The sequence below is a fragment of the Mus musculus genome, chromosome 11 (assembly GCF_000001635.26).
Source record: "Mus musculus strain C57BL/6J chromosome 11, GRCm38.p6 C57BL/6J".
NCBI classification, from domain to species: Eukaryota; Metazoa; Chordata; class Mammalia; order Rodentia; family Muridae; genus Mus; species Mus musculus.
In genome coordinates this window covers 104,902,260-104,918,374 of record NC_000077.6, presented here as the reverse complement: position 1 = coordinate 104,918,374, position 16,115 = coordinate 104,902,260, and the positions used below count along the sequence as shown (strand labels likewise).

Below are 16,115 nucleotides of genomic sequence, written 5' to 3'. Positions count from 1 at the left end.
GGAACTACCAGACTGATTTCCAGAGTGGTTGTACAAGCTTGCAATCCCACCAACAATGGAGAAATGTTCCTCTTTCTCCACATCCTCGCCAGCATCTGCTGTCACCTGAATTTTTGATCTTAGCCATTCTGATTGGTGTGAGGTGGAATCTCAGGGTTGTTTTGATTTGCATTTCCCTGATAATTAAGGATGTTGAACATTTTTTCAGGTGCTTCTCTGCCATTCGGTATTCCTCGGGTGAGAATTCTTTGTTCAATTCTGAGCCCCATTTTTTAATGGGGTTATTTGATTTTCTGGAGTCCACCCTCTTCAGTTCTTTATATATGTTGGATATTAGTCCCCTATCTGATTGAGAATAGGTAAAGATCCTTTCCCAATCTGTTGGTGGTCTTTTTGGCTTATTGACGCTGTCTTTTGCCTTGCAGAAGCTTTGCAATTTTATGAGGTCCCATTTATCGATTCTCGATCTTACAGCACAAGCCATTGCTGTTCTATTCAGGAATTTTTCCCCTGTACCCATATCTTCGAGGCTTTTCCCCACTTTCTCCTCTATAAGTTTCAGTGTCTCTGGTTTTATGTGAAGTTCCTTGATCCACTTAAATTTGACCTTGCTGGTAGTGGTGGCGCACGCCGGTAGGATTTGCTGAAGGAGGCAGAGGCAGGAGGATCACAAGTTCGAGGTCAGCATTGTTCTTAACTACTGTATCAAGAGCAAAACTTTAATATAAACACAGGTAAAACCATCTTCTCATATCATGGGGAAAGTGTGTTACAGTGGACGCTGATGGACAGAAGAAAACATCACTATAGACCGGAATACTTTAGGTGGTCTACATTCATAAATTAGCCAGTAAAACTTAGGTTAGCCTTTTTGTAGTATCTATATCCTTAACTGAGGCTTTGCTTAATTTATTAATCATAAGACACTCAACCTCAAAAGCTAAATATGTTATGGAAAAATTATTAAGAGGGGGGAAGACTTGTTAAAATAGGCAATCAAAATTTTGCAGAGAGAGGCAGCTCAGTGGTTAAAAGACTTGCTGCGTTTGCAGAGGACTGAGGTTCAATCCCTGGCATTGACCATAGTGGCTCACAATGATCATAACTCTAGTTCCAGGAGATCTGATATCCTTTTTCGGCCTCCATGGGTACCAGGCACTCATGTGGTATACAGACAAACATGTAGGCAAAACATTTGTACGCATGATTTTTTTTCCCCCACAAAATAGTAACTGAAACATAGCTAACCCATATTCTAATTCTAGGAAATTAGAAATAGACCATCATTAATGAAAGATAAAATATCTGAATAGTGGCGATAACTATGATACATGGATCATATATGTAATTTAGTGCGATTATTTATATTCTTAGGTTCATTCTGAGTACTTTGCCACTTACCTCTAACTGCTTTAACCGTGTCTAGAAGCTTACTGAGACTAATCTTCCCATCGGCTATTAGAAAAGACACAATCAATTAGATGGCACACCTTTTTAGGTAAATGACATACTCATTTATAACTTGAACCAAAATCTAATCTTTTGTTGGGTTTTTCAAATCTTATATATAATTTATAATTAATAGGATTGGGCAAATCTTCCAGCAAAATAAGACATTCAGTCTTCTGGCTTGTATGGTCTTTCACATTTTGCCTTAGAAAGATGTAAAATTTGACTTATACTAGCCATAACATTCCATCAGTGGCCATCACAAAAGGGAAGTTTTCATCTTTTGGTCAAAATACTTCTCTCATATTTTCTATTACCTTGGCTTTCTGTATACTTATTTCTATATATCTGAGACAATTACTAAGACATTTTACTCTTCCCCAAATAGTTCTTTATTAAAATATTTGGTAATTTGGGCTGGAGAGATGTCTCTGCAGAGCACTGAGGAAGAGCAGAGAACTGACTGCTCTTCCAGAGGTCCTGAGTTCAATTCCCAGCAATGACATGGTGGCTTACAACCATCTGTAATGGGATCTGATGCCCTCTTCTGGTACTCACATACATAAAATAAATAAATAGATCTGTTTTTAAAAAAAGTTTATTTAAAAAGGAAAGTGTTTAAAAATATTGGGGAATTCATTTATTGAATATAAAAGACATTAGTAGTCAGTCTATATAATAATTGGCTTTGGGGATATGTATAAGACACTGCTGGTATCTATAAATCAGTGATAAGTAACAGCGTCTAACTTGGTGATTCTCTTTCATGTGGCCAACCACCTCAGACTCAGCCCTTTCTAAGCCCCAGGATGTGAACTGTATCAATCTAAGGCCAAGGCTTAGATGGGAAGCAGTGGAATAAATACTCGAACAATGGAGTTGAGAAAATAGAAGTTGATTCTTTGAAAAGATTAATAAAATTGGCAAATCCTTTGCCAGCACCATAAAGTAGGAAAGGAAAGAATGCTTTGCAACACTTGTTAAAAAGCCAGTGTTGCTCCAATACCAAAAGCAGATAAAGACAGAACAGCAGGGCAATTTCCCTGGTAAACACAAACACAAATATCTTCAGTAAAATACGTATAAACCTCATTTAAGAACACACAAAAAGATCATTCACCGTGATCAGGCTGCCTTCATTCCAGAGAGAAAGACATGGTTCAACATATGCAAACCAACACACAGAATTCATCACATTGCTGAATATGGGGACGTGGATCACATGGTCACTCAAAAGCAGCAGAAAAGGACTTTGAGAAAACCTGACATTTTTTCATGAAAAAAAAAACATGAATATACAAGGGATAGAGGGAACAGATCTCAACAGAATGAAATATAATTAATTCTTCCCTGGTTCTGTTGAATTTTCATAGTTTCCAGGAACAGCTAAGTCCTGTACATATAACAGATAATTGGGGACCATCCTTTGAACTTAAAAAAATATTGGGATGTTACATAGTCAGGGCTTACCTTTAATTATAAGGTTGTCTGTTAGAGTTTTACGCTCTTTCTCTGTGAGTTCAAGTCCCATGTTTCTAAGAACTTTGTCCAGGTCACTGAGATTAACCATCCCTCCTTAAAAAAAGAAAAGGAGACAGTTACATGGTTTCAGTGCATTCAAGATCCAACTACATCTACATCTTATTTAATAGATGTTAATAGATTGACTAGAAGAAAAAGAGGCCATATAAAAATGGACAACTTAAACCATGGTGGAAGCAATTTATCTTGATTTCAGAAGCAGTAGAGGCTATTTTTGCTCATGAAAGATAAGATTATTTGACACAAAATTATAAAATAATTTTCTGCTATTTGAAAATAAATTTCAAATGACGTTTCCCCTTCTGGTAAAGTTTGGGAAAATTCAAGGATATATGCAGGAATACAAATAAGGCTAGTTAGTAATAAAACCAATTTGTAAGGAAACATAGGTAATTAGTATGTGTCTAATATTTAAAATATACATACAGACATGAGAATTAATATTTAAGTCATTACCTTTTTGTGACTTTAGAGAATCCATCACTTTATTCTGATATACATTTCCAGCAGCTATAAGAAAAAAGTAAATTCATGTGAGATGAAAATCATGTGGGTAACATGTTTTGTGACACTCTAGAAACTGCTTTTACACATGAAAATTGGAATGCCAAATCCTAGGAATGCCAAACCTCTGCGAGCTTTGTTATCTAAGCTATCATTCTATGTTAGGACTATTCCCACATGTTTTCACTATGGCTGCCTTTACCACCATCACCACGGCTGTCATCAAAGCATCCCACCATGGCGGCTCAGTCATTACCGTTCATCCATGTTTAACTCTATACCAATTCAAGGTGCTTCATTTCATTCAGTTCTTATTCCCATTTTGAAGATGTGGAACTTAGGATGTAGAACAGGTAAGTAACTTGTCCAAGATAATACAGTGACAGGTAGAGGGACCAGGATTTGGATCTATGCACTCAGACTCAGGATTCTTAGCCACTTCACTATGCAATTGCTTTTGTTGACTTCTTTGTGATCCTTGTACTAATTTTTTATTCTCTTCGTTTCCCTTTCTTTCTCTGATCATATCTCAGCTTCCTCATTTTGGATAAATATTAAGTTATAGTAATTACTTGTCTTTGAAGGTTTTAATGATGTAAGAGGTAAAATTCAATTAATAATTGCACATCTTCTACAAAACCTAGAATCTAATTAGTTAATGAATATGGTGGTTTGAATATGCTTGATCCAGGGAGTGGCATGATTAGGAGGTGTGGCCTTGTTGGAGTAGGTGTGGTCTTGTTGGAGGAAGTGTGTCACTGTGGGCATGGGCTTTAAGACCCTTCCTTGACATAGCTGCCTGGGAGTTAGTATTCTCATAGTGGCCTTCATATGTAGAACTCTCAGCTCCTCCTGCACCATTCTTGCCTAGAGGCTGCCATGCTCCCACCTTGTTAATAATAGACTGAGGCTTCCGCCTGACCCAGAAGCTGTTAGCTTCTGCAGTCCACACTCTCCCCTGTGCAGACTAGTCTAGGTGAAATCCCGGAACCAAGATGGCTCCCCCAAAGTGTGGACACTTTGCTCCTTCTTAGAATTGGGAACAAAACACCCATGGAAGGAATTACAGAGACAAAGATTGGAGCTGAGACGAAAGGACAGACCATCTAGAGACTGCCATACCCGGGGACCCATCCCATAATCAGCCCCCAAACTCTGACACCATTGCACACACTAGCAAGATGTTGCTGAAAGGACCTCTCTTGTGAGGCTATGCCGGGGCCTAGCAAACACATAAGTGGATGCTCACAGTCAGCTATTGGATGGATCACAGGGCCTCCAATGGAGGAGCTAGAGAAAGTACCCAAGGAGCTAAAGGGGTCTGCAACCCTATAGATGGAACAACAATATGAACTAATTAGTACCCCCCCGGAGCTCGTGTCTCTAGCTGCATATGTATCAGAAGATGACCTAGTTGGCCATCAGTGAAAAGAGAGGTCCATTGGTCTTGCAAACTTTATATGCCTCAGTACAGGGGAGTGCCAGGGCCAAGAAGTGGGAGTGGGGGGAAGGGGAATGGGGGGGAGGGAGTGGGGGGAGGGTTTGGAGGACTTATGGGGTAACATTGGAAATAAAAATGAAGAAAATACCTAATTAATAAAAAAAATAGGGAAAAAATAATAGACTGACCCTCTGAACCTGTAAGCCAGCCCCAATTAAATGTTGTCCTTATAAGAGTTGCCTTGGTCATGATGCCTGTTCACAGCAGTAAAACCCTAACAAAAATGATGGAGTTCTAGATTATTAGTGCCATGAAATTATTAATATTATAGCACTTATGTATTTATAAATGCTTATAAATATCCATAAATGAAGTTCTTTGTGAGGCTAAAGAGGCACTAGCATGGCTCACCATCAGTAGGCAGGGTTTTCTTGAGCTCTGAACATTCTGCTTCTGTTAGCTCAATCCCCATGTCTCTGAGATTATTTTGAAGATCTTTTACATTAATCTTGTTTCCTAAAAAGAAAGAGAAAAAGAAAAGAAAAAGAAAGAAAGAAAGAAAGAAAGAAAGAAAGAAAGAAAGAAAGAAAGAAAGGAAGGAAATTAGTTGAGAATTTAAGGACTCAATGATTTCAAATACTGTGATTCTCATGCCAATCTAACGAGTCACCCACAATTTGAGACTAAGCAAGGGAAGAATGAGATCATCTCTTTTTCTGGAAAGGGAAAAGGGGAGAGAGAAGGAAAAGAGGGAGCAGGAAGAGAAGTGGGGGAGGAAGCAGAAGTGGAGAAGGAAGAAAGAATGAATCCTGACAGAGAAATCATTAAAATAGTTGAACTTATTGATGTTCTCTTACGTCTGAAGTCAAGGCACACTGAATCTGAACGGACTGTGTAGTGAGCAGAGCACCATAGATGAGCGATTTAAACATCCACAACCTCTCCAGACATTGATCTGGTTGATGTGATTCAGTGGTTGTGGTAACAATGGTGATGGTTTTATATATTTACTCTGCCTATACCTCAATTGTGAATGAACAATACTCTATAGCAATTTTTTTTTGTAGGAAACGAATTACAGAGTGAAGCAACATGCTATGAACACACAACCCATCGGTCTCTTTTAAAAACCTGAATTGTGTGATGTCCAACTGCAGGGACTGCAATCTCACTAGTAATAAAACCCGACACATCTTTAAAGTCAGCTAGACAACGGAAGTAGGAAACAGCGTGAAGCTCAAGGCGGTGGCTTCACGATGAATGTTTACTCACCAGAAAACTTTCTGACTTCATCCATTACCATTTTAAGAGGGACATTCCCATCGGCTACAAAATCACACAGAGACAAATCATCAACACAGATGAAAATTTTGATATGAGATACAAAAGAAACCACCTTGGAAGACTTGTTTTAGAATCACCTTTACAGTTTTACTTAGATTTTTTTTTTCAAGGTTGAAAGGGACATGTTGTCCTACATGCTAAAATTTCTATAACAATTATTACTCTGCATTTTCTCTTTTGAGTTACTGTAGGCACACACACACACACACACACACACACACACAAATTGAACTTCAAGTTTTTCTTGGAATTGATTTTCTTGTTTGGAAGCTGTCAAGTATACCCTCCTCTTTAATATATGGGTGAAGCAAAATCTAAAATTGGATCACATCACATGCTGGTGGTTCAACTGATTTAAGGAGATTATCTAATCTACAAATAATTATTAACATTTTCATTAAAATTTGATTTGCTATTTAATAGTAAGTACTTACATAAACATGTTTTAGAAGCAATCAGCTGCATACGGTATAGGCCCACTAAATTCAATGAAATGCACTAGCTGTTGAGTACTTACTTTGAGTTCAGCATTGCTTCTTAAATAATAAGCATGTAGCAATACAAGGAACAAAAGCTTGACTGGGAGATGAGGTGGTGGTAAAGGATAGCAAGTCTGAGAAATGGCAGAGACTGACGCCAAGTGCTGCTATTGAAGTTTAACAAGAAGGTATGAGAGGGAGGTCTCATGGAGGTGATATTTGAAAAGACCTCAACATGAGGGAGTGGACCAGGTAGATGTCTGAGAGATGTATATTTCAGAGTAAGTGAAAGGCTTGAAAAGGCTATAAGCTGGTTTATGTGTGTAAGGACAAATGTCTTTAGAATGGGATAAACTATTTTAGCTCAGGGCCCTGGGAAGCTAGCAGAAGATTTCAGAAGACTAAACAAGTCGTATAATATCTTCTGGGTCATAGTAAGAACTCTGACTTTAACCCTGGGGAAAACAAGGAAGCTTTGAAGGGTGTTTTGAGTGCAGGTGTTTTATGCTGTGATTCATGGTTTGTACATTAGCAGGATAACTTCAGATGCTGTGTAGAGAACCAGACTGATATCCAATCCTTAGATTATGATGGTTGGCTCTGCCTTCAGACTGTTGCAGTGCCTGGCTCCAACCTGGTTTCCCTGTCCAGGTTTCATCCTTCCTCTGGATTACTGTAGCATTGTCTAAGTGTTCTCTATCCCGACCTTACCCTCTTAGTAGTTCTCTACAAAGCATCCAGGGTGGGCACTGCGCGCGCGCGCGCACACACACACACACACACACACACACACACACACACACACACACAGTACATAGATACAACACACATGCAAGCAAAACACCCATACACAATATATGTATAGTTTGTAGTCTTACAGATTTCCCCCTGTTCAACTGCATAGGAAGAGCCTTGTCCCAAGCCAGAGAAGGGTGGACTGATGAGTGGAAGGCTGACTATATTTATAGGGTAACCCCTCTGCTCCTGAGAATCTCAGTGAGGTTACAGGCTTACCATCCGTCTGCAGATTCTGCATCAGGTCTTTAAGTTCCTTTTCTTCAAGTTTCATGCCCATGCTTCCCAGAAGAGAATCTACTTTAGTGGCACTAATAGTCCCTCCTTGGGAAAGACACAGACATAAGAGCAAAATTGAAGGAACTAAATGTTTCAAACTTATTACATTTTATGCATTGTTATCTTTTTCAGCAGAAGGACCAAGACCCACAGCTCAACCAAGCTGTAAAAACAACAAAGAGAATCCTAGTGGACTTAATAATAGAAACCTTTTCAGATGAAGCTGGCCTCAAGTACCATCTACCCAGCATGCACTCTGAAAGGATTAGGTTGCACGAACTGATGGTCAGTTCAGCAGTGGAAGTGACAGGTGATTTGTGATTTTTTTCCTTTGTTTTTGTCAATTTACCTTTTGTTTTCTGAAGCTTCAGGATGTTTCTATTAATGGCCAAATGCCCCACATAAACCAATCTTTATTATTTCCCTTTTAAACATTCCAAATGAAGTCTACTTCATTTGCTCTTGCCCTAAGTATCACACTTTTTACCGGAATTTGTGCTATCTTTCTAAGACAGAGCGAAAGCAAAGAGAGCAAATGGCAAAAAACCCACAAGAGATATCCGAGTGCAGTAACCACAGCATCTATGACACAGTAACAATGAAGCAGAGTTTAGGTCTCTCTGCACATCATCGCGGCTCTCACTCACCTTTAAAAGACGTCAGGCTGTTCATCAACCTATTTTTATAGACCTTTCCATCTTCTGTAAGAAATGTACATGTCAGGTCAGATCATGGAAAATATGAATGCTATAATTTGAAAAAGACTTATTTGATTATGTACATGCATGAGGTCAATCGAAAGGTGATCCAATCAAGAAGCCAAGAGTTTTTAGTACATTGTCCCACCAACCCCCACCCTCCATGAACAACAGCAGCAGTTAGTTCTGGCTAACTGGCCTGCTTTCTTCTTTATGCCCTTGTGATTAATCTCTTTTGTCTCTATTATACACTTGTCCAAATCTGTTCCTTAGTCATAATTTAATGTCTAGTCTTTCTGTTCATGCTTGTAGCACAGGTCTGTGCAAAGGATCGTGAAACATATGTTCTTTCTTCCACAATCAAATGAAGGTGATTTTAAAGCTTGCCACCAACAGGGACTAGAGAGATGGCTCAGATCTGAGTTTGTTCCTTGGAACCCATGGGGGTGGGGAGTGGGGGGAGGCACTGAGGAAGAAGATCTCTGGCCAGCCATATAAGCTTAAAACGTAAGCTGAACAGTTCCACCCTCCACCCTTCCTCTCTCACACACAGACCACTAAGTTCTCCCTCCCCACTTTCTTGTTACAGACAGGATCTAACTATATAGCCATGGCTGGCCTGAAATCTCCATGGCTCTATAGTCTTTTAAAGAACTAATGCTAATTGAAGTTCTCACCATTAACTGGCAATTTTTTTAGCAGCTTCATCAATTCTTTTTCCGTGAGGTTGATTCCCATTTCCTCCAGAACATTTTTAACATCTTTGACATCAGTCTCTTCCCCTTCAAAAATACAAAATGAAATAATTTAAATACAGCCTACTGCTAAAAACACTTATAAACCCATCACATCTCAACCTATTCCACATTAATTTTACTGCTTGATAAGGACAGCGTTTTACACACACACAATTGGATTTGTGAATAGATATTTTTGCTTAATGCTAATGAAATGCCTCATTTTATGTTAATAAAAGTAAGCCAGTACAGTTAAAACCTGGTGTAGATTATAAACACAAAAGAAAAAGAGGCTGATATAATTTCCTGGTGAATTGGAACTTTACTATCCACATAAATATGTCATCATGTCAGGTTGTATTTCTGAGCATCTTTAAATAATAAAATCACCAATATCTTTATCATACTTTATTCTATCAATCAGTGATTTAATCCAGAATTTGCTTTTTCCTCGATATATGAATATTTTTATGTCATATATGAATATCAGACAACTTTCTACCAAGACACAAAACTAAAATTTATTACAAAACCAAAGACTATAGAAACAGTTCTAGAACATTAGATAAATCAGATTAAAAGATTACCAAACAAAAGATGAAGTGGTAAGCCAAAATAAATATAATGTATACTTTTTATGTATATTAATTTATTACCTGTGAGAGTTTTCACTGTATCCATCAACTCAGCAAGTTCAGCCTTGCCGTTATCTGTAAGGTTAAAAAAATAGAATGCTTGAGTGCAGTGGAGTGCTATTCATTCACAGTAAGAATGAAATTTCATCAGTTCACCGAATGGATGGATCCAAAGGAAAGGCATTATGCTAAATGAAAGTACTCAGAAGGAGAAAGAAAAGTTCCTCAGCCCAACCCCATCTTCAAATGTAGGTTGCTTTTGGTCTTGCTTTAGAAAAGCCAATAAGAATTCATGAACATTGATGACTAGGGGTTCTGATGCATAGGGTGCAAAGGGATAGCTGGAGATTAGATAATAGGTGTTCATGTATAGACAAAAGTAAGTTCTATTGTTCTAAAAACAGCGAGGGGCCTGTAGCTCACAACCACCTAGAATATATTTTATTACTAGAAAAAAATATGGGCCTAAACACAAAGTAATAATGACGTGGAAATATTGTGTATGTATTATTATACTATATTCCATTAACTTGTTCAATTAAAATATTCTTAAAATGAGCAGATTTAGAAAAATAGAGCTTGAAGTCCCTATACTTTAAAGTCTGCATTCTGTAATTGTGGCCTACATCATATGTCAATATACAAATCTTGGATACAAGGGATCCTATAACAGTAGGCAGTATTCTTTCTCTTGATTCAGAGCTTGGGACACTATGATCCAGTGGTCATGTTCAGTCCAGAAACTATTATTTTTTTATCACTTATAACCTCAGAGTTGCCTTTTTATTTTTATTTATTTGCAACCCCCAAAAGAAAACATCCATGTTTTATAAAAATTATTAAAGTTGTAATTGCCATAAACATGTACTGGGACAGACATAGTCATCTGCTTGTTCATCTATGTCTGCTTTTGTGCTACAATAGCAGGGCTAGGAACTTATGACAGAGCTCATGCGGTTGGTTGGTCAAGGCGGTTTCACAGAAATCCCCAAACAAACCAGGCTGTTTGCCAAGACAATGGGTTGCCGTCTTCAGTCTGATTCGGGGTGGGGGTGGGGGGTGGGGTGGGGAGAGCATTGCTGAGGACAGCATTCATACAACTCAAGTCACTGAATATGGAGAAGTAGAGCTTGAGCCTACATGGACCCTTCACCCTTACATCCTAGTGCCTTTGGAGCAGGAAGGTACTCTGTAAGCTATCAAAGGAGAAACAGAGACACCTACTGTGGTGGTTTGAATGAAAATGGACCCCATAGGCCCATAGTGACTGGCACTACTAGGAGGTGTGGCTTTGTTAGAATAGGTGTGGCCTTGTTGGAGAAAGTGTGTCACTGGAGGGAGGACTTTTGATGTTTCAGATGCTCAAGCCAGGCCTAGTGTTAACATCTCTTCCTGCTACTTGCTGATCTGAACTCTGAGCTATCTTTCCAATACCATGTCTGCTTGAGTACCTTCATGCTTCCTGCCCTGATAATAATGGAGTAAACCTCTGAACTGTAATCCAGCCCCAATGAAAGGTTTTTCTTTATAAAAGTTGCCATAGTCATGGTACCCTAACTAAGACACCAACCCAACCACAAAACCTTTGACCTACAATATATCCTGCCTCTAAGATATGCTAAGGTAATGGGGGGGGGAGCTAAGACTTGTGGGAGTAGCCAACCAACATATGACTTGACTCTTTAAGGCTCACTCCATAAGATGGTACCCATACCCAACACTGGGTGACCAAGAACCAGAGACTAGATAGCTCAGAGACACAGGATAAAAACAAATACTACTGCTCTAAAAAAAAAAAAAAAAGTAATAAAATGTTTCCTAATGATATTCTGCTATCCTCATAGAACAGTGCCTTATTCACCCATCATCAGTGAAGCTTCCTCCTTCAGTAGATGGGAACAAATAGAGACAAAACATTATACACAGAGAGAGACCTTGAAACACAAAAGTCAAATGGGCTGTCTCTATCAAATCCTTCCCATCAGAGTTCAGAGAACCCCCTTGGAAGAGGAGGCAGAAGGAATCTATGAGCCAGAGGAGATGGAGGATACCAGGAGAACAAGACTCTCTGAATCAACTGAGCAAAGCTTGTATAAACTCATCAAGACGGAACTGAGCCTACATGGGCCTGCACTAGATCCTGTGTATATATTATAGCTTTCAGCTTAGTATTTTTATGGGACTCCTGAGCGTTTGAATGAATGTGTCTCATTCTTGTGCCTACTCTTAGGGCTCTTTTCTTTCTGTTAGATTGCTTGTCCAGCCTTAATGTGATGGTCACTGCTTTATCTCATTACATTTTGTATTATCTTGTTTGGTTGTTTTGCTTGTTATCTTCTAGAAGCCTTTTATTTCCCTAGTGAGGGATGGAAATGGATGGGAGGGGAGATGGGGGAGCATCTGAAGGAGCAGAGAAAGGGGAAACTGTGATCAAGATAGAGTGTATGAGAAAAACTATTTTCAATAAGTGAAAAAAAATCTATAAATTTCTAAGGTCTTATTCAGGATAGCAAATACTGACTTAAAGATATGTGTCTAAGCTCTTTGTTTTGGTGATTGCATTTACAGTTTAAAGTTTTATTTTGATCCTAAGGAATTTTCAATACAAATTTTAAGGCTCAAACTTAACAGGGATAAAACTATATAATCCCGATCTTATCAAAGTTACTAATTTGTTGCAAACTTTAAAGATAATTAAGCCATACAAGTTCATGGTCAGTCACCTTATGAGTGATCTAATTCTTTAATGTGCTCAGAACTATGCTTGTAGTCATGCTAAGTACAAATGTAATTCATTCACAAGGACAAGTTTTGGCCTCCTATAAATGCTCTCAAGGTTAAACCTAAAGAAGATAACTAAAAGAAAAGTTTGTATACGATCAGGTATACTTGATGGATGGTTGCCTTATGAAATTTCAAATCCATCCAGTGGTGTGCTCACAGTATTAGCAAAATAAGAAGTTTTCTTTTTTCTTTTATATCAAAAAAAAAAAAAATGGAGATTTTTTTTCTAACTTCAGGCCTTTTTAGGCACTGAAAACCCAAACCACATAGATTCCTTTTTATCTGTAATTACTAAACCTTCATTTTAAAAACATGGATATTTGCACAACATAACAAACATTTTAAAAAAACAGCAATGGGCTTGGCATGGCCTTGAAAAGGCAATAGGAATAAACTGGAATCAAGAGAGCTTTTCAGAATTGTTTGTTTCTGGATAATACACTGGCCAAGAAACGCAAACATAATTACGTGTTTCTCAAAGTCCCTTGGAGGCCAAAAGCCTAAGCCAAAACGCAGTTTAATTAATTAATAAATAAAAATTAGATTATTTTAATGTTCTCACCTATACTTATGTTTAATACAACTTTTGAATCTGTCACATCAAACTATCTGCAGAATGCAGTAAAAACTAGAGCTTTCCTACAAGCTCTTGCCCCACGGGAGTGTCACACTTTGATGTTGCTCAGAGTTTTGTTTCATTTACAGTACCAGCTGGATATAAGCTTTTCTACTTCAGGATTTTCTGTGGTTATTTCTCAGGTACTTCCATCTTCTATCAAAGGCGTCATCTTATATAGTATAAAGATATTATTTTATACAATATTCCAAGATTCCAATGCATGATTAGTAGTGAATGGATGTACTGGCTGGTTTTGTGTGTCAACTTGACACAAGCTGGAGTTATCACAGACAAAGGAGCCTCCCTTGAAGAAATGCCTTCATGAGATCCAGCTGTAAGTCATTTTCTCAATTAGTGATTAAGGGGGGAGGGCCCATTGTGGGTGGTGCCATCCCTGGGGTGGTAGTCTTGGGTTCTATAAGAAAGCAAGCTGAGCAAGCCAGGGGAAGCAAGCCAGTAAGAAACACCCTTAGATGGCCTCTGAATCACTTCTTGCTTCCAAGTTCCTGCCCTTTGTGAGTTCCTGTAGGGACTTCCTTTGGTGATGAAACAAACAACACAAAAAAAAATTAGCAAAGGCTTTAAGTAATTGAATCTTTGCTCCTGGAAGGAAGGGTAAACCCAACAGAAATGAATGGAGAAAGAAACATTTATGGAGACTGGTAACAGAGAGAGAGCAAACAGGAAGAAAACGACAATGAACTTAAAGCCAATTAAATGAAAAGACCAACTGAAGAACTGAGAGAAAGAAAAAGGAGCTTTGGGGTACAGAGGCACATAAAAGATCCAGGCATGTTGCATTGTTGGGATTTGAGAAAAAGAAAGAAAGTACCCCAACCAACCAACCAACCAACCAACCAACAACAATAAAACCCCCACTAAAGTTGGACTGATGCCAGAACTGGGAGACTTTCCTTCCTAGGAAGCTATTATGAACTTCCTATGTGATTAAGAAGAGTCGCATAACAAAGAGCATCCTGCATCCCAAGCAGAGAAGGAGACATCTGTGAACCAAGAGTTAACTGGAGTTAAACTGAGAAAAACTGAAAAGGGACAAAGCAAGTTTATAGCATCAATTCCCGTTCCTTTGGGGGAGGAGGTGGGGAGGAGGGACAGCCACATGGGCAGGTGAGCATTCCAGAAGCTAAATGGATTGGCAGTTCTAACCATGGAAGAACCCATAGTTCTACTAAAGTGCTAAATCCAGGGGGCAGGGGATTTGGTGGGGTAGTGTCTCTACCTGTGTGATAGATAACACAAGAAAAGAAATGTTTTCCCTTCACCATATCTCAGAAACCTGTAGCCAGCAGATCTGACACGTTGTTTTAAGTGTTATTTCTTTTTTTTTTTTTTAAAGATTTATTTATTTATTATATGTAAGTACATTGTAGCTGTCTTCAGACACACCAAAAGAGGGAGTCAGATCTCGTTACGGATGGTTGTGAGCCACCATGTGGTTGCTGGGATTTGAACTCTGGACCTTCGGAAGAGCAGTCGGGTGCTCTAACCCACTGAGCCATCTCACCAGCCCTTAAGTGTTATTTCTTTTGTTAAATTTCTGAACAGAACTTGCCAAAGCTAAAAGAAAAGGACATTTTAAAAAGATGTATTATATTTTAATCATGCATATGTGCGTCTGTGTGGGGCATATATAGGCATAAACACACACACACAAATTCAGATGCCCATGGAAGCCAAAGGGGGAAACAGATCAGAGTTAGATCAACAGATTAGAGCCAGAGTGCCAGACAGTTCTGAGCTACCCCATGGGGTGCTGGGGACTGAACTCTGGTGCTAAGCAGAGTCAGTATATGAGCTTAGCTATCCAGCCACATCTGCAGCCTAGAAAAGTAATTTTGAAGTTTCAAAAGACTTTGCTCTTGTATGTCCATGCATCTAGAAATAAACGCCATGGGAATGATAACACAGATTGGAATTTTGCCTGTTTTTACTAACTTAGAGGAGAGGTAGAGAGGTGTAAAATTGAAAATTAAAAAAAAAATCTCATTCAAGAGGGCCGGGCAGTGGTGGCACATACCTTTAATCCCAGCACTTGGGAGGCAGAGGCAGGTGGATTTCTGAGTTCAAGGCCAGCCTGGTCTATAGAGTGAGTTCCAGGACAGCCAAGATTACACAGAGAAACCCTGTCTCGAAAAAAAGAAAAAAACTCATTCATCTTTTTCATTTATCTATTAATATCTTTCCATTATATTTCAGTATTGTTCGTATTTTTTAAGAATACTTTATTGTTTGTTGTTCTTTCTCTTCTCCGGTTTTACTAACACACCCACCGGTTCACTCTCATGTAGTCAGACTTTTATTCCGTGATTTATCACTTTCCTCTTCCTCACACTGCTTTTTTTTTTTTTAAATCTATATTCTAATATTTGGTTTGTTCTGGAGTTGTTGCTGTTGCAATGATTTATTCTCTTTTCTCTTAAGTGGTAATGGACATTGAGCCCACAACAGAAGAAAGAATGGTCACTAAAGATATTCCCATGTAAAACCTGGAAGTAGTATCCATCTGAATGCCTATACTATCTAAACTTTAGCAATACACTTAATTTGAAATGAAAATTCAGTCCATCACTGTGAGCAGGGCATCGTGGGTCAGACCATTTTACCTCATGGTGGCTGAAGAAAGAATAAAGAAGACTCATGGGTACCCTTCCTTTTATTCTACGGGATGCTGTCACACACATTCAGGGGTGTCGTTCCTCACTTAATCCTTTCTGGAAATATCCATTCAGATATATCACATGCATGTCTTACTCATCTCCTTGGTAATTCTAAATACAATCAAGTTGAC

General features: G+C 38.6%; 1 protein-coding gene across 1 annotated transcript in view; it reads right to left on the bottom strand.

The window, feature by feature from the left end:
• Window positions 1-16,115, bottom strand: part of Gm11639 (predicted gene 11639) — a 227,902-nt gene that overhangs the window by 90,736 nt on the left and 121,051 nt on the right. The window contains exons 53-61 of the mRNA XM_017314877.1: window positions 9,925-9,978; window positions 9,209-9,313; window positions 8,481-8,534; window positions 7,774-7,878; window positions 6,209-6,262; window positions 5,348-5,452; window positions 3,448-3,501; window positions 2,920-3,024; window positions 1,402-1,455 (exon numbers count right to left, since the gene is read on the bottom strand). Of these exons, the coding sequence (XP_017170366.1) occupies window positions 1,402-1,455; window positions 2,920-3,024; window positions 3,448-3,501; window positions 5,348-5,452; window positions 6,209-6,262; window positions 7,774-7,878; window positions 8,481-8,534; window positions 9,209-9,313; window positions 9,925-9,978 (690 nt within the window). The remainder of the gene's footprint in view (window positions 1-1,401; window positions 1,456-2,919; window positions 3,025-3,447; window positions 3,502-5,347; window positions 5,453-6,208; window positions 6,263-7,773; window positions 7,879-8,480; window positions 8,535-9,208; window positions 9,314-9,924; window positions 9,979-16,115) is intronic.